General features: G+C 35.7%; 4 protein-coding genes across 5 annotated transcripts; 2 read left to right on the forward strand and 2 right to left on the reverse strand.

Moving 5' to 3' along the window:
* The first annotated feature begins 127 nt into the window (after positions 1-127).
* LOC135740133 (uncharacterized) lies at positions 128-1,709 on the forward strand. Its single transcript, XM_065258208.1, has 3 exons — positions 128-286; positions 687-761; positions 897-1,709. The coding sequence occupies exons 1-3, from the start codon at positions 264-266 to the stop codon at positions 1,246-1,248; spliced, it is 450 nt and encodes a 149-aa protein (XP_065114280.1). The 5' UTR covers positions 128-263; the 3' UTR covers positions 1,249-1,709.
* A 359-nt stretch (positions 1,710-2,068) lies between these two features.
* pdx1 (pancreatic and duodenal homeobox 1) lies at positions 2,069-6,876 on the forward strand. The gene is made up of 2 exons (XM_065258210.2): positions 2,069-4,435; positions 6,195-6,876. The coding sequence occupies exons 1-2, from the start codon at positions 4,003-4,005 to the stop codon at positions 6,542-6,544; spliced, it is 783 nt and encodes a 260-aa protein (XP_065114282.1). The 5' UTR covers positions 2,069-4,002; the 3' UTR covers positions 6,545-6,876.
* A 295-nt stretch (positions 6,877-7,171) lies between these two features.
* On the reverse strand, positions 7,172-10,609 carry urad (ureidoimidazoline (2-oxo-4-hydroxy-4-carboxy-5-) decarboxylase). Its single transcript, XM_065258211.2, has 2 exons — positions 10,377-10,609; positions 7,172-7,862 (listed from the first exon to the last, which is right to left on the reverse strand). Exons 1-2 carry the CDS (start codon positions 10,549-10,551, stop codon positions 7,513-7,515), a joined length of 525 nt encoding a protein of 174 aa, XP_065114283.1. The 5' UTR covers positions 10,552-10,609; the 3' UTR covers positions 7,172-7,512.
* Positions 10,610-11,035: 426 nt separating this feature from the next.
* Positions 11,036-22,813, reverse strand: flt3 (fms related receptor tyrosine kinase 3). Of its 2 annotated transcripts, none has more exons than XM_065258215.2 (24): positions 22,482-22,813; positions 22,141-22,214; positions 21,715-21,857; positions 19,703-19,809; positions 19,435-19,552; positions 19,186-19,307; positions 18,767-18,888; positions 18,531-18,669; positions 18,088-18,265; positions 17,754-17,851; positions 17,539-17,644; positions 16,136-16,323; positions 15,967-16,055; positions 15,750-15,882; positions 15,553-15,657; positions 15,360-15,470; positions 15,000-15,156; positions 14,406-14,518; positions 13,806-13,921; positions 12,971-13,093; positions 12,601-12,712; positions 12,358-12,457; positions 11,980-12,085; positions 11,036-11,889 (listed from the first exon to the last, which is right to left on the reverse strand). In XM_065258215.2, the coding sequence occupies exons 1-24, from the start codon at positions 22,516-22,518 to the stop codon at positions 11,719-11,721; spliced, it is 2,868 nt and encodes a 955-aa protein (XP_065114287.1). In that variant the 5' UTR covers positions 22,519-22,813; the 3' UTR covers positions 11,036-11,718. The 2 variants fall into 2 exon arrangements, with proteins under 2 accessions (XP_065114287.1, XP_065114288.1); XM_065258216.2 differs by having other exon boundaries at positions 22,478-22,806.
* Positions 22,814-23,079: the final 266 nt, after the last annotated feature.

Genomic DNA, 23,079 nt, shown 5'->3' on the forward strand with positions numbered 1-23,079 from the left:
ATGAAATGCGGCCACATGAGGCAAATGTTGAAAATAAAATTGAGTTATTGTAAGCTAAAAGAGTTATCATAGTTTTATTTTGAATTGTTTATGACAGGCTCGTGTAGGCAACAGAGTTTACGTTATATATTTTTTCGACTCCTGCTATTTAGACTAGGCGTCAGACGGTCAAGTGGGGTCCTTTTGGGGTCTTCAAGATTAGAAAACAACGGCGTTGTTTAGTTCGCAAGCAAAACTGAAATGAATTATAATTCACGTAAATAATGGATGACAATGAACTTGAAAGGTATGGATTAAAACGTTAACTCGTTTACAGGCAGTTTATTGAAGACTAGTTGCGGTGCGTTGATGCTTTTTAAACTGATGCTTTTGAATGAATGCAAACGTGAGGTGTTTTCATAGGACATATTGTGACGCTAACAGTTATATTGTAATGCTAAAGCATTAATAATAACATAGTTATTGCGTGTAAAATATGGTCATTGCCAGGTTATTCCTAATACAATTATAAAGTGTTATTTTAATACTGAGTCTACAGTTATTTTTGCCAGTGAAATCAATGCGCCTCATACTATCAGGTCATTTTCGGGCGCACTTACCTGATGCCTGTCCGTTTTTCACACTGTATATTTTCTCACAACTAATATTTTCTTTTCCACACCTTGTAATATATTTTCTTTCTACAGGAAGGCGGTGGAGGAACTCCTTAAAGAAGCTAAACGAGCCAAAGTCCGTGCAGAGACCATGGGTCCTTCTGGGTGGTACGTGTGGAAAGCTACGTTATAAAGTACAAATGCCAAGATGTCCACGAATTGATTATCAAAAATTTGAAGTTTCTTATACATGTTGAACTTAAGTTCTTACATATAAATGCTGGTCATATTATTGTGCTGTAGGATGAAGTGTCCGCTGGGAAGTACCAATAAGCGTTTTCTGCTGAACACGTTGGGATCCTCTGCAATGATTGGTGAGCCAAAAACCCAGGGTGGTTCTGAGAGAGGGGAAAAAGAACATAGGTACAGAACTTGTGAAAAACATCGCAAAAAAGACTGCGAAGAGTGCAGAAAAGACCATTCACACAGTAGACAGCACTCTCATTCACACTCATCAAAACATCGGTCCTCACGCAGTGGTTCAACATCAAGAAGCCACTCCCCCTCCAGGAGGTCAAATAGGACTCGATCTCGCTCACCCGCGAGAGGCACTTATACAGCGGTCAAAAATGACAGTGACAGAAGAAAAAAATGATTTAATAGCTATAAGAGAGTGTAGTGAGTACTATGTGCAATTGTATTTTTTTGTCTGCATACTTGATTTATGCAGTTTGTAGACTGCAAACACAAAGACTGCATCTGATTTTGTACACAAGTTATAGGGCATATGGTTTACAAAACTTTCTACACGCAGTTGCCTAGAATGTGCAAGATCTACTTTTCTTTAAGTTCATCTTAACTGTTGTGTTGCAAGTAGTCATTTTAACTATAACTAAATTGTAAAAAAATCCATTTTATTATTATTTCCGGAGTATTTTTGAGTCAGGAAAAACCTGACCAACAATAAACATGATATTGGTGATCACTCACCTATGTGCAGTATTTACTGTAGTGTAGTTTATCATTAAAAATCATTATTATAGAAATATGTTTAAAATAAACGTTTGGTTGATATGGCTATTCTTTAGTTTCGTAAATAAATGATTTTTCCCTCAGTGGGCGACTTTGATTTTAGATTAAATGTCATTATCATTCCTTTGCCTTTACTCGTGGTTTGACATGTTTACCCAAGATTTGCTGTCGCCACTAAGCAAGCATATTTTATTGCCATTCTCCCTCTGTCATGTATTATATGTTCGTCTCCTTATCGCGATCTTATTGTAGGAAAGGCAATACTAAGTGTCATGTGGTCTGTCTGGTTACCCATTTCTTAATAAAAAAAAAAACTGTTAAGCCCATCGTTATTAACCTATATAACCTATATCCATTTGCTATTTAGTCAGAAAAATCATATTTGTGTGTGTGTGTGTGTGTGTGTGTGTGTGGTCGGTCGGTCGGTCGGTCGGTCCATGCACTCGGTTAAAAACCGAGAATCTGGTCACGTGGCGTTTAATTTAGACTAATGCAATTGGGCCATTACGATTTAGCGTCACTGAACTCCCATTATGAAATTGCACTTGGGTGTTTATGGCTACGCATTTCTCCTTCTCAAACATACAAGTGGTTTCAGAGCGCTTTTGCCTGTCCCCTAACTGGTTTATTGTATTTTATCTAAAGTCGCTAAACGCGTTTTAATTGCTTGTCTATTTTATGTACCACTACTTTTAAGTTGTATATTGCCTCCCTTACATGGTGAATACGGATTATAAATCATTTTACACCATTATTCCTCTTACAAACTACCATGGATATGTTTTCAAATTGCGTCGTTTCACTTACGCTTCATAAAACCTTTTCAACATCGCGGAGAAGTCACGGATAACGGTTTCCTTCCCTTTTCAAACGAGAGTAGTATATAAACACCATTAAGCGTCGTTACGAGGCCTGATTTGTGTGAAATGGATTTACCTCAACTTTATGATGGTGCATGAGAGCCCCATTAAGATATGAGATAAAGTGCCATTATTGTCATTTGAAGAGGTCCATGGAAACACAATACATATGGCCTCGATTACTCTTGCATTTAATAATAAATACTGTGTATTTTTCTGTTCTTAAAATGTAACATTTAACATTTTCCGTGCATTGGCACTGATCAGTCCTCCACACATTTGACTGTTTGGTGCGCACACATATCTAACTAATTGAGTTGTGTTTCACTCACCATGATAATTCGTTTACACCGAACAGCTCGTCTTTATTTATCCACGAGGCCTTTAGTTTAATGAACCGATAGCGGGTGTGCTTAATGGCGAGTGAGCTTTGTTAGAGGGTAAGACGGACAAAATGTCAAGGCTACATGTGTACTGATTGTCTGTGTCACTGGTTTCCAAAGTTCCTGCATGGAAAAGAATTTAGCTTGGCATTTATTATCTACATTTTATATGCTTCAACTCCGAGACAATCACAACGCACACACATCTTATGCGAAAGAAAAACGATAAAAGGATAAGAGAAAATAGTTATATAAGGAACATATAACTGAATGGTTCTTCTGGAATTACAAATAAGTAATTTATTGGCATTAGCATCTTTATTTTTAATACACTAATAACAAAGGTTCCTGAAACTATCTTTTTTGAACTGTATAAAGAACCTTAAAAAGCCACAGAAACCACCTGTTGCAGAAAAGGTTCTTTCTTGTAAAAAATGGTTCTTCTGAAGTTCAAGGGTTCTTTGGTGAACCAAAAATGGCATCGCTGCACTCTTAAAATTAGGTTCTTAAAAAGGTTCCTCATGATGCTGCAGAAGAACCTTTTTGGTTTCTCAAAGAACCATTCAGTTAAAAGTTGAAGAACCCATTGTTTCATATATTTTATAATCTATAAAGATTATCTTTAAACAAAAAGATTATTTGGATGTTAAAAGTATAAGGGACCATTCAGCCAATAATGGTTCTTCAATGTGAAGCACATTTATTTTTATGAGTGTATAGCACCTTTGTCATAACATCTGCTTTGCGACGTTTTTCATGGTTTAGTAGGCCTATTTAATGAAATATTGTGCGTGGAGAGCACGGTCGTGGATCCTCCGACTCACCTGTCTTTGTATACAGACTATATCACAACTGCAGGTGTAGCACATATAGACGCAGGCAAACAGAACTTGTTTGCCAAGGGCATTGATTTGAGCGTGGTCAGATCTGTTCAATTATTGTCAAACCGTGGGGCAGTGGAAAGGAAACACCAACAGAATCTACTGCCAGTTGTCAGCTTTGTGTAAACAGTGAAACCAATGGTGCAGCAGGGTCACATGGTCACGGTGGCACACCTATGAGGCCCTAGATCGGCGCCAGACGCTCAGACTGCAGGTAGAGCAGAGGTCCTGATCAGGGGCAGGGCGCTGGCTCATGTGCTCTTGTACAGCACGGCTTTCCCGGTCGTTGGCAATCATGAATCGGGAAGAGCATTATTACTCACCTAACCATCTCTACAAGGACTCTTGTGCCTTTCAGAGACACCATAACAACGAAGACTACATCCAAAACCCTCCACCGTGTCTGTATATGAGCAGACAGACGCAACCTGTCTACGCCTCGCCATCTCTGGGCGTACAGGACCAACCAAATCTTACCGACATTACCTCTTATAGCATGTCGACCCGGGATGATCTGGCAGTATCTCATCTACACCTGCCTCAGACTCCACAACCACCACTACAGACGGTCGGGGGTTATGGAGACTCTCTTGACCTGTGTGGAGATCGGAACAGATACCAACTACCCTTCCCGTGGATGAAGTCAACGAAATCTCATACGCACGCTTGGAAAGGACAGTGGGCAGGTAACTCGTGTTTTAGGCGTCGGGGCGGTTTCCCGGAGAGGGCTTAAATGCTTATTTGAGCTGTCTTAACTATTAACAGCACTAACATGTCTTAAAATATATCAGTGACATTGTTTTGTCTCAAGATTTAAACCAGTAATGTTTTGTAAGGTACGTTTGTAAAGCTACTTAAATGTCTTAAAAACTATAAGGCCTAGTCCTGGATTAATAAACCTTGTTCGGGAAACAAACCTTGTTCGTACCTTAAGTTTACCAAACTTAACTTTTTTAAAGAAGGCCCTATAGTGGGTTTCTATAATTTTAGGATAATAAACATGCGAATCTACATAACGGCAAGTAAATAATTCGGCAATAATAAATGTACAAATAATAATATTATAATTAGGGCTACATGTTAAGGTCCGAAAAAAAATTAACATTTATATTTTTCGTTAAAAGAAGCAGTCAAAGAGGCATAGGTTTTTAAAGATCTAAATATCCAAGACGTTTGTGCGTCTACAGATTAAAATTTTAGGCCACGGTCCCCTTAATATATTTGGGTGATTTATTCGTTTTATTTTACGCGTCAACTTTTTTGTTTCTTTGATGGAAATAGATTTTTTTTTTTTTTTTGTACATTTGTATCTTTTTATTACATTTTATGAAATTTTTATAAATTGTAACTTACCATTCCTTGTCAGCAAATGGGCTGACCTCATTTTTTTTGTTTTCATATAGGCCTAATCTAAAAAAAAAGTAAAGAAAACACTGTCTTAAAAGTGTACTTTAAAAATAAACTTTAAAAAATTAGTTTGTTTTAGTAAGACCCAACTAAAAAAATTGTAGATAGGCTACTCCTACCGTTGCAAACGTCGTATGGGCCTGTGGAACTGCAGGGAGAATAATTAAAATGTTTCTTGTTAAAGCCCAAATTCATAAACTAAAGACATTCTTTAGAAATTGTATTATTAACATAATGTAGAAAATAGAATTAAAGCTTAAGTTATTTTACTTTCAACAAATAAAGCATATTTTAATCCCGATTAGAAAGAAATGAACCCAACCAGTCAAATGATTGCGGACCTTCTGTAATTATTACAAACATTTTAACCAATAAAAGCGCGTCAGATATCCACAAATAATAGACAATTTAATAGAAAACTGATCCCTGAGAATAATTTTGAGTAATTTTTCAAATGGACCTTAGGCTTTACCGCAATATCAAAAAAATATCCTCATAGAAAAAGCAGACAGTATTTCCTGAAAACACAAAGCTGCTTCACAGCGTTTCCATAAAATGTATATATTTTTGGTTGCTATAAGAAACATTCAGCTAGAAGAACCATTTCTTAAATATGTATTTATAACATAAAGAACCTTATTCAATTACAAAGAACCAAAACGTTCTTCGGGTGATAAAGGTTATATATAACATTCAGCCAAAAGTGGTTATTCTATGCACTGTAAAAAAATACTTTGCTGCCTTACATTTTTTTGTTAAATCAACTCAGATTTACAAGTCATGTCAACAGAGATATGTTGTCACAACTTATAAAATATAGTTGAGAAAAGTCAACTTATCTTTATAAGTTACAACAACTCACCTGTAGTTATAACAACTCATCTCTAGTCAAGATAAATAATAGTAAGTTAAAATGACTTGTAAGTCCGATTGATTTAACAAAATATTTTAATGCAGCAAAGTATTTTTTACAGTGTGGCTTTTTATCCTTTTAAAATTAAAATCTCCAATTGAAATTAAACGTTAATTCTGTCGTAGGTCATTACATGGTAGAGGCCGAAGAGAACAAGCGCACACGGACAGCTTACACCAGAGCGCAGCTTCTTGAGCTCGAGAAAGAGTTTCTCTTCAACAAATACATCTCGCGCCCTCGACGCGTAGAGCTCGCGCTGACCCTCAGCCTCACCGAGAGACACATCAAGATCTGGTTTCAAAACCGACGCATGAAATGGAAAAAAGAGGAGGACAAGAGGAGAGCAAGAGGAGTGGATCCCGAACAAGACTCCTCCATCACGTCCGGGGATTTAAAGGATGATTCGTGTGCGACCCCTGGAACTCTAGTCGGACCCACATCACCTCTGCACCCCCATGGGCCCCCAGCGTCATGAGACTATAAATACACATTGACTTTAAGAGACTTGTGACATCAACACAATGTTTTGGCTGCCTACCATTTAAATAGGCAGCAGGGGGCAATCTCAGTTTAAGTTTGAGATGCATAGACTCGTGAGAGGTGAATTTTCCACTGATCAATTTGTGGAAGGTGTTTATCAAATCACAGCACTTCATTTAAATATTAAGTAACACTTTTGCAATAGGGTTCCATTTGGTTAACATCAGTTAACACCTGAACTAACAATTAAGAACACCACAGCATTTATTATTTATCTTAGTATATGTTCATTTTAACATTTACTAATACATATTGATATACTAAACCACCATGTCCTGAATGATTAATAAATGCTAGGCAAATATGTTGTTTATTGGTAGTACTAATGCATAATGATAATGGTAATGGTAATGAATGAGACCTTATTCATTGACCCTGTACAGTGTGACCAAATAAGATTTTGAGAGAACACTGTTTTAATGTATTCATGTTTTAAAAAAAAAAACATTGTATTTTATTAATTTTATGCATTTAGTTCGACAAATGGGAAAATGAATCTCAGAAACATTCTTCCATTAACATTCATAATATTTATGTTTTTAATGAATGAGTCGCATTTGGGCAGCTTGGCGTAGGATATGTCATTTTTTATTGGTTACAAATAAGGATAATAAACTAACCCATCAATAAAAGTCTTATTGGTAATTAATAATTAATCATTTTTATAACTCTCATAACCCAAAGTTTATTTAAAACAAAACCTTCCTTTAACAAACAAACATAATGAATCTGTAATTTTACATATAAAAGTAAAGGTGTTTCATGATGCCATAGAAAAAGCATTGAAAGCTGAATGGTTCCTTTAACATTCAACCTTTCTATTTCACCAAAATTTGTGTGTGTGTTCTTATTATTTAAAACCAAATATTACGGATCTAACACAATCAGCTACAATCACTTGTGTCACAATTTGGTTTGCATGTCAGATAGGACAATACTGTGTAACCGGAGGCTGCATATTTTTTTGACCTCTTCTATTGCCCTTTCTCTCTCCGCTGCACGATCATTCTTGAGGCGTTCAGACAGTTGCCGCAGAATCTCCGCTTTCTTGTTCAGGCGCACACAAATGATAAAAGGGAAGCCGAAGCGCTCCTTGTACTCCGCGTTCAGACGATACATGTCAAGAATCTCACGAGAATCCAATGTGGTCATGCCGGCCTGACTCTGCTCTTCCTGAGACTCTCGTGTTAATGCCCCAGTCTGCAGATCTCTGCCAGCCAAATCAGGATGACACCGCAAGATGCCCTCCTTACCTGCGCACATATTGCGTTTTAATGCATGTAATGGAATTCAGTGTGCATTCACATCACCTCAGAAATTCATGTAAATGAAATGTTACAGTAGCAAAAAATGCGAGGTTGTTTCACCTCAAGCTTTGGGTACTTGGGTTAATTTTTTTTCATATTTTACCCAACCATGCGCTGAAAAGACCCATATTTCTTTTTTTAGAGTACCAAAACATTTATAACTTAAAAATAAAATGTCAAAGTAGCCGAAAAGAATCCAAATATTTAGGACAAACTTTAATATGCAAAGGATAACATTATAACTTAACAATACAAAGAAATTTGATTTGTTATGTTTACTCCTAAAAAAGATGCTAAAAACTATTTGCACCGATGCCACAAAAAATGGGGCTAAATAGCACTTAAAGTGGTTCACTGGCTCGTAATGATAGAGTTACCATTTTAGTGCTAAATACCACCTACGTAGAACCTGTGTACATCTGTAGAATTTAGCACCATTTTTAGAGGGCATAGAAGAACCATTTTTGGAGAAGGGGTTTTAACATTAAGTGGCATGGCATCTTACGCACAGAAGCCAGTGGCACATGCCACTGTGTTTTGTGGCACTTCCGGTTTCAATTGGCTCGTACCAGTGGCTCGTCGAGTGGCACTTCCGGTGTCCAGTGGCTCATGCCACTCCGTTTAGTGGCTCGTCGAGTGGCACTTCCGGTGTCCAGTGGCTCATGTCACTGTTTAGTGGTGGCTCGTCGAGTGGCACTTCCGATGTCCAGTGGCTCATACCATTCCGTTTGTGGGTTGTCTACTGACACATGTCAGTAAAACTTAGGTCTGTTGGATTGAGGCATGTGGCACTGATATTCACCGATCGATCATTACAGATCCGAGAGTAACTTACGCGTGCTGCTGCTATGTTCATTTAATTGTGACACAATGATTTTGTGTGTCCTTTTTGACTGTCTGGTGTTTCAGGTAACCGAATGCGTGAAATGCATCGATATTCATAATGATCATAATTCACAATTTAAGTATTAAAAATGTAAATATTTAAAATGGGAAGGCAAATATTTTATATATTTAATAAAGCACAACATGCCTGAGCTATATTTCATAATACTGTTAGTTTTTAATATAAATTTTCTAATTGCATTATTTGTGAAAATGTAGTCTGTGAGTGGCATGTTTTTATTTGTAACCAGTGCCAATGTGTTGTATTTAATAAAAAGTGTCATTTATAAGAATCTCGCAGGATATTATAATATTTTTTTCTGCAAGTACCGCATTTACACACATGCACGCCAAAACAGTAGGTGTCAGTCTAACCATGTTTATGTTTAAAAAAACAATGTCCTATTACATATTTTACAACTTGATATTTATTTTATTTTTTTACAACTTGATATTTACACGGTGTTGACAGTGCAGATACGTCACGTGCCCTTCAAAATTAAATTTTATATAGTCTATATAGATTGTTGTCTATAAGAAATAAGGGTTTGAACAAATTATTATTTCACAACATTTATGAGAGAGTAATTATTTTAAATAAATTGTTGGATTATTTCAAAACAAAACAGATTTACAAAACACTTAGCAAAACACTTTACAAATGATTAAATCAAACACAGTTTTTCCTTTATTTTATGCATTTCAATGGATCTAAATGTTGCCTACAGTATGCTTTAAGAAGGGGTCAGTTTTTTTTCTTCGATCTCGTCTTTCATTTAAAGGGTAGTAGACTCACCTAAATTAGGCAAAAAAAAAAAAAAAAGATTTACAAAAACTGAATAAATATTAAGAAAAGGCACAATGTTCACACGACCATGGCTCAGACAAATACTGTGCTTTATTAAATGAAAACACTCATAATATTATGCATTTCCATTTTAAATATTGTGATCATACAATTCCTTTATGAACGAGCGTCAAGATGATAGCTCTCGACTCAATTTACGCATTCGGTTACCTGAAACATCAGAGTCTAAAAGGACACACAAAATCATTGTGTCACAATTAAATGAACATAGCAGCAGCACGCGTAAGTTACGCTCGAATCTGTAATGATCGATCAGTGACTATCAGTGCCACATGCCTCAATCAAACAGACCTAAGTTTTACTGAAATGTGTCAGTGTACGAGCAACCAAACGGAGTGGTATGAGCCACTGGACATCGGAAGTGCCACTCGACGAGCCACTAAAAAGTGGCATGAGCCACTGGACACCGGAAGTGCCACTCGACGAGCCACTGGTACGAGCCAATGGAACCCGGAAGTGCCACTAAACATAGTGGCACGTGCCAGTGGCTTCTGTGCGTAAGATGCCATGCCACTTTATGTTAAAACTGCTACTGGATTTTTGGTTCCCCAAAAGGTTCCTAAACAGCAATTTCTGTATATTTTGGTACCACTATAAGCAATATAGTGATTTTTTTGCAATCAAAAAAATATCAAGATGTTCTTGAACCATTCATCTCGACAAAGAACCATTATTTTTAAGAGTGCTGTTAAAACAGAAAACTATACCTGAGTCGGAAAGACTGTGAATGAATTCCGTTATGTGAGTCTCGACGTCTTCTAAGTCTTTGAATGGCCGATGTGACCATATTGCAGCTGATATAAGAGGACATTTCTCAACCACATTACCAAATATATTCACGAAATCCTCGTATGTGAGAGAATTAATAACGCGGATGTCCATGACTTGAGCGTGTCCTCTACAAAATGTAGACTAGTAGTGGACTAACAAAAGCCAATATTAGACGAGGCCAATGTCCGCTGGGGCAAGTAATCTTTTAACTCTTTAAAATGGATGTATCTGCTGAATGTAAACCCTGTTAAAACCATGGTTTCTCTTACAAATACCATTATGAACACCAGTTGTTTTCCATTAAATCTTAATAGCTACACAATTACTGTGGTGTGCACTAAACCAACAAAACCCAACACATTAGCCTACCAGTAGACAGTAACATAAATCATTGTCGTTTCTGTTTAAACTAATGAAATTACTAACCATTAAGTTCATTAGAATTTGTAATTGTTCCTAAACCAAGATGTTTTAATAAATATGTTTTCAAGGAGAGTGCGTAATGGCACTGAGTTTACGCACTGTGGCGCCACCCTCTGTAGATTAACTGTCTTAACACTGTACACCTTAAAAGATAAAAATACATGACGCAAAGTTTTTGACATACAAATGTATTGCTTTATTTACTTTGTTGCATATTACATGAGTTGAGGAATTAAAGAAAAGTAGTTTGAAACAGTGCATCATAGGCAACAAAAAGAAAAATAATGCTCAAAATACGCACATACTAAAAAACTGTATACTAAGTTAATGCATTTTTGGTTTCTAAAAATATACAAACGGGGAAATTACATTTTTGTCACATAAAACCCACAATCTTGTTAAGAATAACATCCTTATCACGTGATAAATATATTAAATTAATTGTTAAAACAAAATAGTGAATAAATATAATGAAAAATTGAAGTTTTTGTTATGAAAAAAGATACATTTCATACTTGTCTACTAAATTAATGCTGCAAAAATCCTTTATAATGAAACATCCTTTACAAAAAACATTTGTCCTTGATCTGCTGAAGCAGGTATTTATTTAAATAGCAGCTTACTGCATAAAGCAACATACTTTATTAGTAAATAATTTCAATGTTTACACACTGATGTGTTATACACAACGATATATACTGATGAAGAGCTTAAGTTAATAGGCCTAAATGCAGAAAATACTATTTGGTAGTAAACATGTACATAAAAGTATGACTGTAGTTCCCTTCTATGGTTACTTATAAAAGCACAACCTGAACGTAACGTTTTTTTGACACCAGGTCTAATCTCCAACTTTTACACATCAGGTTCAGTTCTTACTGATCCAGGATCCTCCACGGCTTTGCTTTCATCCGGATTGTCTGTGCTCACCGGAGATGACTGGCACTCCGATGAAGCATCAGGGGTCACTGGTGCATTCTGGTATATTGTGTTATTGTAGCAGTATTCTTCAAAGTTGTAATAAAGCTGTAGGCAGATATCACAGTAAGTGTGCAGTACTTTTCTACCAACCATGTCACAGCATTTTATTTTGAATAACGGTCACATAAAAGTCACCCTCTCTTCCAGATCAGCCAGCTCTTTGTTCATAAAGGCCACAAGCTTGGAGAAACAAGGACGATCTGCAGGATCGAGTGACCAGCAGCGACACATTACCTGGTATCTAAATGAATGCAAAATGGGTAACAAAAAGATCAACAAGAAAAATTACTGTTTAAATCGTTCTCCAGCATTTTATAATGATCCTTTTCCATATGCACATTTATTTCAACAAAAATGCACAATACATTGATTTATATTATTAATATTATAGCTTTTGTAATGTAAAATAGATGTTGTATGTACATTGTGTTGTTTATAATCTTTTACAAACAAAAAAAGCAAAATGTGCATAAATAGTTGAGCTGGATTTTGGTCAACAACAGATGCACTTACATGGATTCTAATGCATAATAGGGCTGCTCCATGTGATATCCACTTTCAATCATTCTGTAAAATGAGCTATTTACAGGTACACCAGGATATGGAGTCACACCTATTAGAAATGAATACCTTGTGAGTATAATAACCAACAATTGTGTGCATCTGCGTGCAGTCAACTGCATAAATGTAATTTGTTTAGGCTATTACTTTTATCATCTTAACTTCAAAGATAACAAAAAATGACAGAATGAGAACCTAGAGAAAAGATTTCCCATAGCAGAATGCCATAGGCCCAGACATCACTCTGCATGGTGTACACCCCTTTAAAAATACTCTCAGGAGCCATCCACTTCACCGGTAATCGTACCTGCAAAGATGTAATGTAAACCATTATGATAAGACCATATGTGACCATGTCTGTAAAATCCAGTCTAAAGTCTCAATCTATTTATGAGATAAGGAGCATAAACGTTCTTTGACATGATCTTACTCAGTCAATATTAAAGATTATAAAGGTTATATTTTCACACAAAGTTCCTTACATAATGTAGGATGATTTTATGTTAGTGTTCACAGACTAGGTCACATATTTAAGACAATATTATCACATGTATGTGATACTTACATTTCCTCTCACTACATAGTTGGAGTCACATTCAATGTCTCGAGCAAGGCCAAAGTCACCAATCTTCACCTGTCTACCTTGTGTCACCAAAATGTTTCTGGCTGCCAAATCCCTGTGGATGCACTGTAGGGAGATAACTATTCAGTGGAGCCTTTAAGCATCATCTATATTAAAGGGGCCATGGCACAGGACTTTTTTAAGATGTCAAATAAATCTTTGGTGTCCCCAGAGCACATTTGTGAAGTTTTAGCTCAAAATACCATGTAAACAATTTATTATAGCATGTTAAAATTGCCACTTTGTAGCTGTGTGCAAAATGTGCCGTTTTGGGTGTGTCTTTTAAAATGCAAATGAGCGGATGAAGTGCAAACACTGATCACAATGATGGTGGTTTGTTGCAATTGAAACTCAATTGTGCTCTTCTCTGCACTAAATGGCAGTGTTGTGGTTGGATAGTGCAGATTAAGGGGTGGTATTATTATAATAAGAGCTCCTTATGACATCATAAGGAGAGACAAATTTTAACAACCTATTTTTTCATGTGCTTGTAGAGAATGGTTTACCAAAACTAAGTTACTGGGTTGATCTTTTTCACATTTTCTAGGTTGATAGAAGCACTGGGGAACCAATCATAGATTTTTATGCCATGGCCCCTTTAAATATAGTAATATATCTCACAAATTTAAGAGATTCACAGTTTTTTTTGTTGCTCATGCTAAGTGTCTTTATGCATTGCAAACATCTTCAGAGATAGCATGAGCATAAGTTTATTAAAGCTCTGTTGATTGGCAGGAAATACAATATAGAGGTCTTATTATCAGAAAGTTTAGCTTACGTTTTTAGCCGACAGGAACTCCATGCCCTTTGCAACTTGAAAAGAGAAACTTAGAAGGTCGTCATACGTGAGACTTTGCAGTTCCTCTTCTTGTTCACTGTCACATTTGAGTATTTCTGTAAATTAAAAACACAGATGTAACAAGAACGCATGGACGTTTTGCATGCAATAATGCATTTGTTTTTTATAAATAAATAAACCAGCAATTATGATATATTACAATCAGCATACATACTACGTGCACAGAAGATCAATTTTACTTTTAAAGTCCTTTTCTGCTCCCTATCACATGTGGGGTTTATTATAGGACAATGATCAACTTACTACACTAAGGGGCGGTTTCCCGGACATGGTTTAATTTAAGCCAGAACTAGGCCTTAGTCATTTTGTTTTTACAAACATAGCTTACAAAAAACATTACTGGTGTGTATCTTGAGACTTAACAGTGGCATTGATATATTTTAAGTTATGTCAGCGCAAGCTGTTTTCAATTAAGACATGCAAAAACATGCATTTTAGTCTGAGCCCTGTCTGCGAAACCGCCCCTAAAACAAAAAATGGACCCTCTTAGATGTTTAATTTTTTTCTTTCTCCACATACCCTCAGTAGTAGACACTGAGCTGATGCTGGGACTAAGTAGAGCCTCATCCTCCTGATCTTTGGTTTCAGGCATTATGTGCATGCATGGGTTGTCGTTGGACCCAACAAACTCACTGTGGTGGTACATCAAGAAGAGAAACACAGTACACAGTTTTGGTAAACCATTTTCTGCAAGCATGTGAAAAATAAGTCATTGAAATTTGGCTCCCCTTGTGATGTCAGAAGGGGATCTTATTATAATAATACTGCCCCTTAATCTGCACTATCCAACCACAGCATTTTCATTTAAAAGGACACACCCAAAAACAGCACATTTTTGCTCACACCTACAAAGTGGCAATTTTAACTAATTATCAATATGCTATTTTGAGCTAGAACTTCACATACGTACTCTGGGGACACCAACGATTTATTTAACATCTTAACAATGTCCCCTTTAAACTGCATGACTGGTTTATTCATTTGTGTATACTTTCAGAGTCATGGTTCCCCTTAAGCACATTATCTTCATTTCCCTCTGTTCCCCATAAGAGGTTTTTGTTTGTCTAAAAGGCTACAGATGTAAGTCACTTCTTTGTGGACACTTATGTATACCTGGAGTTTCTCTTCTGCTGGAAGTTGTGGTAGAGGCCTCTGAATCTATCCCTGTTGAAAGCATCGGTCAGATATTTGTGAAAGTGCTCCCTGTTGCACTTTAGATAGTTCAGGAGATCTCCATTACAGCAGTATTGGAAAATTAGGTAAATCGGGCCTGCGGATATCACCAAACAGTACCATTAGAATGAATTCTGAAAGTAATTTTATCTTAAATAAATAATTGCACATAGGAGACAATATATTTTTTAATTTATAAAATGTATGCTTTTACAGAATGCCGCAATCGACCAATCAGAATCAAGATCTGTGTATTAATGCAAGCTTAGGTGCCTTGCACATATAATTTCCAAATCCTACCTGTGCCTGTGCAAGCCCCGAGCAAGTTCACAATATTTTCATGGTGTCCAATGTAAGTCAACATTTTTAGTTCAGACATCAGAGCCTCTTTCTCCACTGCCTGGTGCTTGTCTGTTTAAAGCATAAATGAACAATTCACAGCTCTCAAGTACAAATCATGTACATAATAGGTATTCATGTTAGTCAGACTTACCCTTTAACATCTTTACTGCTACTTGAATAGACACTCCGGGCTTGCTGATCCCATATGCGGTAGCCTGCACGACCATCCCAAAAGCACCAGATCCCAGCGTTTGCCCTACGGACAACACATATGAATAATTCCTGCCTCCAGTGGGCTTTTTTACAGCAGAACAGTGATACTTTTTAAATGAAAATCAGAAATTTTACCAAGTTCCAGATTTTCTCTTGGAAACTCCCATTTAAGATCATACTTAAAGTCTCTGAAGTCGATGTATATGTAATCGTTATCATTAGGTCCTACCATCTGGATCATCTGGATCTGACACTCGTACACAGGCTTCTGTGAGGTGTGACAAATGAGGAATGGTTTGATTCGTGGGTTTGAATATGTCCGTCAGTGTATTAGACAGAGGTGAGGGTTTACCTTTACTCTGATGAAGATGATTAAGGCGATGATGATCATGAGGAGTACAAACATGACAGCAAAGCAGATGATGAATTCAGTGTAGGAGTCTGCGGGGGTAACAGAGTAACAAATCTGGATTAAATAAACTAGGCACACCCAAATATGTTGGGTTTGGGTTTTAACTCACATGTCTGTAGTAGTATTTGGTTACTGCAGTGACTTCCAGCTAGGTTGGTTATGCAACATTTTATATGATGGTTCTCATTTTTTGAACGTGGTCGTACAAATACAATATTCTTCTCACAGAACCGATCTGCATCCGGGAACTCAGATAGATCAACGGGAATCTCTTTCCAGTCTTCGGGATTAGTACATCTGTAATATTAAGAGAATACAACATAATTTACTGTATTTATTGCTTTATGTCACAGCTGAAAGTCATTGCTAGGCATGACAACTTTAGCTGTAACTATATTCACATATGGTACTCTGGTGTCTCAAGTGTGTTGTTTAATGGATAGTTCACCCCAAAATGAAAATTGTGTCATGTTGTTGTAAACCTGTATGAGTTTCTTTATTCTGTTGAACACTAAAGAAGATATTTTGATGAATGATGGTAAGGAAGTCAACTATGGATACTACGGAAGTCAATTGGTTAGTCAATTGTATGCTTACAATCTATGATCAAAATATCTTATTTTGTGTTCAAAAGATTAAAGAAAATCATACAGGGTGAGTAAATTATGACAGAATATATGAATTATTCCTTTAAATACATGAATCCCATGTAGTAAATATGTATGTATATATGTATGTAGTAAATATTAGAAATAGTAGCAGCAGCATACAATAGATTAGTAAAGGAATTAAATCTTTCCTTTATGTGAATAAACCATCAATGTTGACCAATCAGCATCAAAGACCAAAACAATTTTTCATATATCCCATAACAAATTTGTTTAAACATTTTTACATCTTAAAGGGGCCATGGCACAAGACTTTTTAAGATGTCAAATGCAGTTAAAACTCAATTGTGCTTTTCTCTGCACTAAATGGCAGTGCTGTGGTTGGATAGTGCAGTTTAAGGGGCGGTATTATTATAATAAGAGCTCCTTATGACATCATAAGGAGAGCCAAATTTCAACGACCTATTTTTTCATGCACTGTAAAAAATACTTTGCTGCCTTAAAATTTTTGGTTGAATCAACTTGGATTTACAAGTCATTTCAATTTACTATTATTTATCTTGACTATAGATGAGTTATTATAACTACAGGTGAGTTGTTGTAACTTATAAAGATAAGTTGACTTTTCTCAACTATATTTTACAAGTTTTGACAACTAATTTCTGTTGACATGACTTGTAAATCTGAGTTGATTTAACAAAAATTTTAAGGTAGCAAAGTTTTTTTTACAGTGTGTGCTTGTAGGGAATGGTTTACCAAAACTTAGTTACTGGGTTGATCTTTTTCACATTTTCTAGGTTAATAGAAGCACTGGGGACCCAATCATAGCACTTAAACATGGAAAAGTCAGATTTTCATGCCATACCCCTTTAAAGCATTTTTTCTGTATTTATAGTTAACTTACTTATCAGGTGATGGGCAGATCTTCCAAGATAGAGCTGTAGGTGTGGTGCTTTGAGTCGTGCAAGTGATACTGCTTGAATTTTTGTCTATATTTATTCTAGGAATATCTGCAAAGCAATGCATTGCATATTTAACTGAAAAATATTTTTTAACATCTATCTCATCATTGTTAATTGCACAATCATCTGTAAAGCCCAACTGTTTCTGAACACTCACCTGATATGCATAGAGATAAATTCCTTATGACACTATATTCTTGAGTGTCTAGTTTCATTTGATACTCGCCTGATTCAGGATTGCACAACTTAAAAGTACTGAAAAGAGAATGAATGTTATAAGCAAAGACAATGAAGCATGCCATAGAAGAACCATTCAGTCAAAGGTTCTTCAAAGAACCATTTCTTTCATACATTTGTATAATCTAAAGACCCCTTTTCACTACAAATACAATTTTTGGAAAGCCAGAAATGGTTTTTCTATGGCATCATGAAGCACATTTATCTTTAAAAGTCTTGTTTGATTCAAATGAATAATGGCATGATAAATGTACCTGGTATAATTAGAATAATTTGTCTCTTCACATTTGATTTTAGTATGGTTTGGTGTAATCCAGTGGCACTGAACTTTAGGGTGGGAGAAAACCTGAGCCTGGAAGCAGAAGCTTGTCTTATTTTGTACAGGTATGCTGTTGTTCTCATTCAACTGCAATATGTCGATTTGGTCATGTTCTGTCAAGCAAGAATTGACATTAAAAGATAAGTAAAAAACCTATATATATCACAAAGGATCATTATTACCTGCCCAATATATCATTAAATATATTTTGATGTCTTAATAATAATATAAGCAATTCATGTAATTTTACTAAATGCTTTTCTGTAATTCTGTTCACTGTGGGCACAAGTTCAATATGTGTACTGTAAGTAACCTAAAACACACATCTTTGTAAATAAGTAAAAAAAAAAAAAAAAAAAAGGCTGTGTATTTACTCACCAAACACCTTGACATGGACATTCACACTATGGATGCTATTAGATTTGCAAATGTACTCTCCACTATGTGCCACATTAACCCTTTGAATAGATAAGTGTTCCATCCAATTTTCCCAAAGAAATGAAACACATCCTTGGACCTAAATTAAGGGCATGAAAATATAGGCAAACATTAGCAAAAAGGTCAAAGTAAAAAACATGATCATATACTTCTTTATGGTTATATTCACATCTTACTGCTGTGTTATTGAAGAACCATTTCAGTTCAGGGTCACTGGATTTAATTTTGCATCGGAGTAGCAGTGACTGACCAGATCTGAGGAAAATCTGATCCTTATGTTTGTCCACACTGTGTAAATCTGAAAGAAAACCAATAAAACTTCCAAAGTTCAGGATTATTGCAGTTTGAATGTTACATTTATATTTTGTTTTCAATATTTTCAATTTCTTTTAATGTAGTTTACATTTGTTTTCATGTTTTTTGTATTAGTTTTGTTTTCTAACTTTTTGTGTATAAGTACATTTGTAAAAATGTGTTTTAGTTTTTCTGACTGTTATATTGATTTCACTTTATATTTCACTTCATTTATTTCAGTTCATGTGTATTACATAACACCCTTGTGTCACTATATGGTAAAAAATATATATATACATACCATAATCATGAACCGCAGAACATTCCTCACCCAGAGAATTACTGGCACAGCACTTCATATCTGTACCCGGGCAGCTCAATACAGTGCTCTCCCCTTTATAATCTTGATTGCACGATGTCGGACTTTTACAGAAAAAAAAAAAAAAACAATCGCATCACAGATTTACTTAGAACAGTTGAACCTTATAAGTGGGATAGTAAACAGCAGAAGCAGTATTTGTAAAGGTAACATATTACACCTTTATGTTACCTGCCAGTATTCCACTTGATGTTTGGTTTTGGGTTCTCCTCAGACATACAATTCAACTGAACCATATTTTTACGATCTGGAATTGCCATAGCTTTGATAACTGGGGCTGATGGCCTTCCTAGAAATAACAAAGAGTAAAACATTAAAACAACTTAAGAAGGGTGAAAATATGAGTAAGGTCACATATAAATGCATCCCAGTTTCTTTTAAAGCTGCTAGTCTTTATTTATACACATTTATTCCCTTTAAAGAGTATTACGTGACTTACTTCGTAGTGACCAAGTTACACTAACACTGTAATTGATACAGATTACAGTGTATGCTCCATTTTCATATCTCACATTGTGCTGTAACAGACTTCTTGTTGAATTTATCCTGTGGGCAACCAAAGAATCACTGAGTTATAAGTTGCTTTTCTTTTAACGTAAAAAAGCAACTTGTGGATGCTACTTTTTTATCTATGTTGGATTTTAGTGATTTATTTTGGTGATATATGCATGCCTCTGCTAAGTGTCTACATAGCTTGATGCAGTATACCAGGCCTCGTTGAGGTTCATTACGAAGTGTAAAGCTCTGACTTACCACTGTGAGCTTTACTCACGAGTTGGTTGGCCTGCCTTGACTACCCGTAGGCTCTGTCACTGGTCACCTTTATATATAAGGTAATTACTTCACTTGTGTGATCTTATCAGGCTTAAAAGTGTTGGACAATACTCTCTGCGCTCACAGGATCTTGTCTTGCTGGATGTCCCTAATGTCCGTACGGAAATAGGAAAAAGGGCTTTTCGTATATGCCGCACCCTTTGCTTGGAAGACTAATTTTAAAATGCATATACTTTTATTTCCCTGAATGCTTTTAAGACAAGAATGAATGACGTAAAAATGGACTCTCTAAGATGTAAATGCTTTTAACTTAACTTGTCTCTAACACTGATATGATAATGTGTTTGTGTTTTATGTTTGGATGTGGTTGAACTTTGTGTTTTTTATTCTGGCTGCTGCCTGTCTTGGCCAGGTCTCCCTTGTAAAAGAGGTTTATGATTTCAATGGGACCTTAACCTGGTTAAAGGGGCCATGGCATGAAACTCTGACTTTTTCCATGTTTAAGTGCTATAAATGGGTCACCAGTGCTTCTATCAACCTAAAATGTAAAAATGATCAACCCAGTAACTTAATTTTGGTAAACCAAGCACATGAAAAAATAGGTCGTTGAAATGTGTCTCTCCTTATGATGTCATAAGGAGCTCTTATTATAATAATACCGCCCCTTAATCTGCACTATCCAAGCAAAGCACTGCCATTAAGTGCAGAGAAAAGCACAATTAAGTTGTAATTGCAACAAACCACCATCATTGTGATTGAATTTCATCAGCTCATTTGCAATTTAAAGGACACACCCAAAACGGCAATTTAAACATGCTATAAAAATTATTGATATGGTGTTTTGAGCTTAAACTTCACATATGTGCTCTGGGGACGCCAAAGATTTATTTGACATCTTAAAAAAGTCTTGTGCCATGGGCCCTTTAAATAAAATAAAAATTGACATCCTGAATATCAGGTTTGATTTGGTTTGATATCAAATAAACACATTTGTCAAAGATAACACAATAAAGTTAAACATAATTTATTTCCATTGTTTCCATTTCCTTAACACAACTTCACTTCTAGTGCAAAGGGAGCAGCAGCATTGGCATTACAAATAAATACACTACATCATCTAAAAAACTTTTCCAGAATACAAAACGAAATACAATCACAATAATATATACAAATAACAGACCATAGTCTAAAACAACCTAATATCCAGCTTTTAACTTTCATGCTAAAACCACCCGTGTTCATAATACTTTTAATAATAAGAGGCAACTTATTCCACTCTATAACCCCTGAGTATTGAAAAGACCTACGCCCATGCATATTTTGAAAATTGTATAATGTGACATTCATTAGATTTTGCCTTGTATTATGTTTCTCATTAAACCTTAAGAAATAGTTAATAAAATATAAAGGAGCTCTTTTAATATGTTTGACTCTAATCTCTATGGGTAACCAGTTAAGCTGTCTTAAATAAGATAAAACTACTAAGACCTAAAACTATTTGACTTTTGCACTTTATCTAGCCATACATGACACAAGTAGACATCCAGGATATGCATGCATATTTAAATTGACATTGTACTAAACAAAAGTTTAGTGTTCTATTATACATTATAGGTAATGTATAAGCGAACCCATTCAAACTTTAATAAACAATCATGAAAACACACAAGCACGCACCTTTGATGGCAGTGGCATCTCAACTCTCCTGAGCTGTTTTGTTGACATTCAGCGTAAACTTCCACCGTCTGTCCTTCAATGACAACTTGTTTAACTGGGTAAGCATTTAATACCTCAATCTCGTTCACCATGCAGCTTGTAGTCTGAAATACATAAGACACAGTCAATTTAGGGTTACTACTGACTAACCTCATAAACACACTGCCATCAGTATCACCATCTATACTTGACTGCTGAACAGAACTGAATTACAGTAAATTCATGAAGTGGTCATTACTAATTTTTCTAAAGACATCAGTTCTGCTTTTATTTTAGATGCTTTATTTTTTACACTGTTGATGGAAAAATATATTCAGATATGAAATAAATTGCACTATGCAAACACTAACATTTCTGTAGTATTAAATCAATTAATTAAGATTTTACCGATTCATCAGTAATACAGCGTTGATATATCTGTGTAGAGCCGCTTTGTGTGCCACACTGCAGCAAGAACAAAACTTCGGTGCAAGACCAGAAATAGTTATTATAGACAATAAATATGTGAGACATTGAAAATAAACAATTCTTAAACTAGTCTATAATAAACCAAACTCTTAAACTAGTCTAGTAATAAATGCAAATCAGTTAAATAGCTACAGCAGCATTACAAAAATAAAAAATAAATGCGCCCAAATTAACAATTAAATTCAATTGTTTAGTTTTGCTCAATGAATATAATTGCTGGATAAATCCCAGTAGGCTAATTATCTTTCCGACTTACCCACCAAAAGCGCTTGTTCTGAATGCATCGCTTGAATGCATTACAGTTTCTTCCCCGAGACTGTCTGGTCAGGAAATGGATGGAGAGCAAACAGATGCGCAAAGACTTTCGATTCAACGCGTGACAAAACGCATCACTTCTTAATAAGGCTTTGCGCACTTTTGCGTGACATCACTTCTGTCGATCTGAAAATGGAAATGATCGGCGTCATTTTCAATAATTTCAGCGCCTTTAAGTTTTTAGAATTCCATTGTATTGAATTATTGTGAATTCGTGTAGTTTTCGGCCGTCATCTTAATGCCATAAAGTGACATGAATCTACCTGAGTTAACCCTGTTTTTCCCAGCACAAGTTCCTAAATATTAATTTAAATAATATTACAAAAAACGAAAACTTTGCGTTTAGACCACACATTGACATGCAAAACATGTTTTTCTTATGTGCAATTTGTATTAGCCTATGAGCATCATTTCTCAATCGGGGTCCATTAGGGACCCTCAACAAACTTCCAAAGGGAGCCTCAAGACGACTTAAAGGTCCATGTAAAGTCCTATATTAAATGTGTTCTAAGTTGTTCACACCACAGAAAAATGTGTTATTAA

This window comes from Paramisgurnus dabryanus, chromosome 22 (genome assembly GCF_030506205.2).
Source record: "Paramisgurnus dabryanus chromosome 22, PD_genome_1.1, whole genome shotgun sequence".
In the NCBI taxonomy this organism is placed as follows: domain Eukaryota; kingdom Metazoa; phylum Chordata; class Actinopteri; order Cypriniformes; family Cobitidae; genus Paramisgurnus; species Paramisgurnus dabryanus.

Excerpts from the sequence above, each read along its gene's own strand:
- flt3 (XM_065258215.2), bottom strand. The coding sequence starts at position 22,518 with ATGCATTCAAGCGATGCATTCAGAACAAGCGCTTTTG. Across the intron at positions 17,645-17,753 it reads TTTATCTCTATGCATATCAG|ATATTCCTAGAATAAATATA; the intron begins GTGAGTGTTCAG and ends ATTGCTTTGCAG. Across the intron at positions 15,471-15,552 it reads AGCAGTAAAGATGTTAAAGG|ACAAGCACCAGGCAGTGGAG; the intron begins GTAAGTCTGACT and ends TGCTTTAAACAG.
- urad (XM_065258211.2), bottom strand. The coding sequence starts at position 10,551 with ATGGACATCCGCGTTATTAATTCTCTCACATACGAGGATTTCGTGAAT. Across the intron at positions 7,863-10,376 it reads TCACAGTCTTTCCGACTCAG|GTAAGGAGGGCATCTTGCGG; the intron begins GTATAGTTTTCT and ends ATATGTGCGCAG.
- pdx1 (XM_065258210.2), top strand. The coding sequence starts at position 4,003 with ATGTGCTCTTGTACAGCACGGCTTTCCCGGTCGTTGGCAATCATGAAT. Across the intron at positions 4,436-6,194 it reads TTGGAAAGGACAGTGGGCAG|GTCATTACATGGTAGAGGCC; the intron begins GTAACTCGTGTT and ends ATTCTGTCGTAG.
- LOC135740133 (XM_065258208.1), top strand. The coding sequence starts at position 264 with ATGGATGACAATGAACTTGAAAG. Across the intron at positions 287-686 it reads GATGACAATGAACTTGAAAG|GAAGGCGGTGGAGGAACTCC; the intron begins GTATGGATTAAA and ends TTCTTTCTACAG. Across the intron at positions 762-896 it reads ACCATGGGTCCTTCTGGGTG|GATGAAGTGTCCGCTGGGAA; the intron begins GTACGTGTGGAA and ends ATTGTGCTGTAG.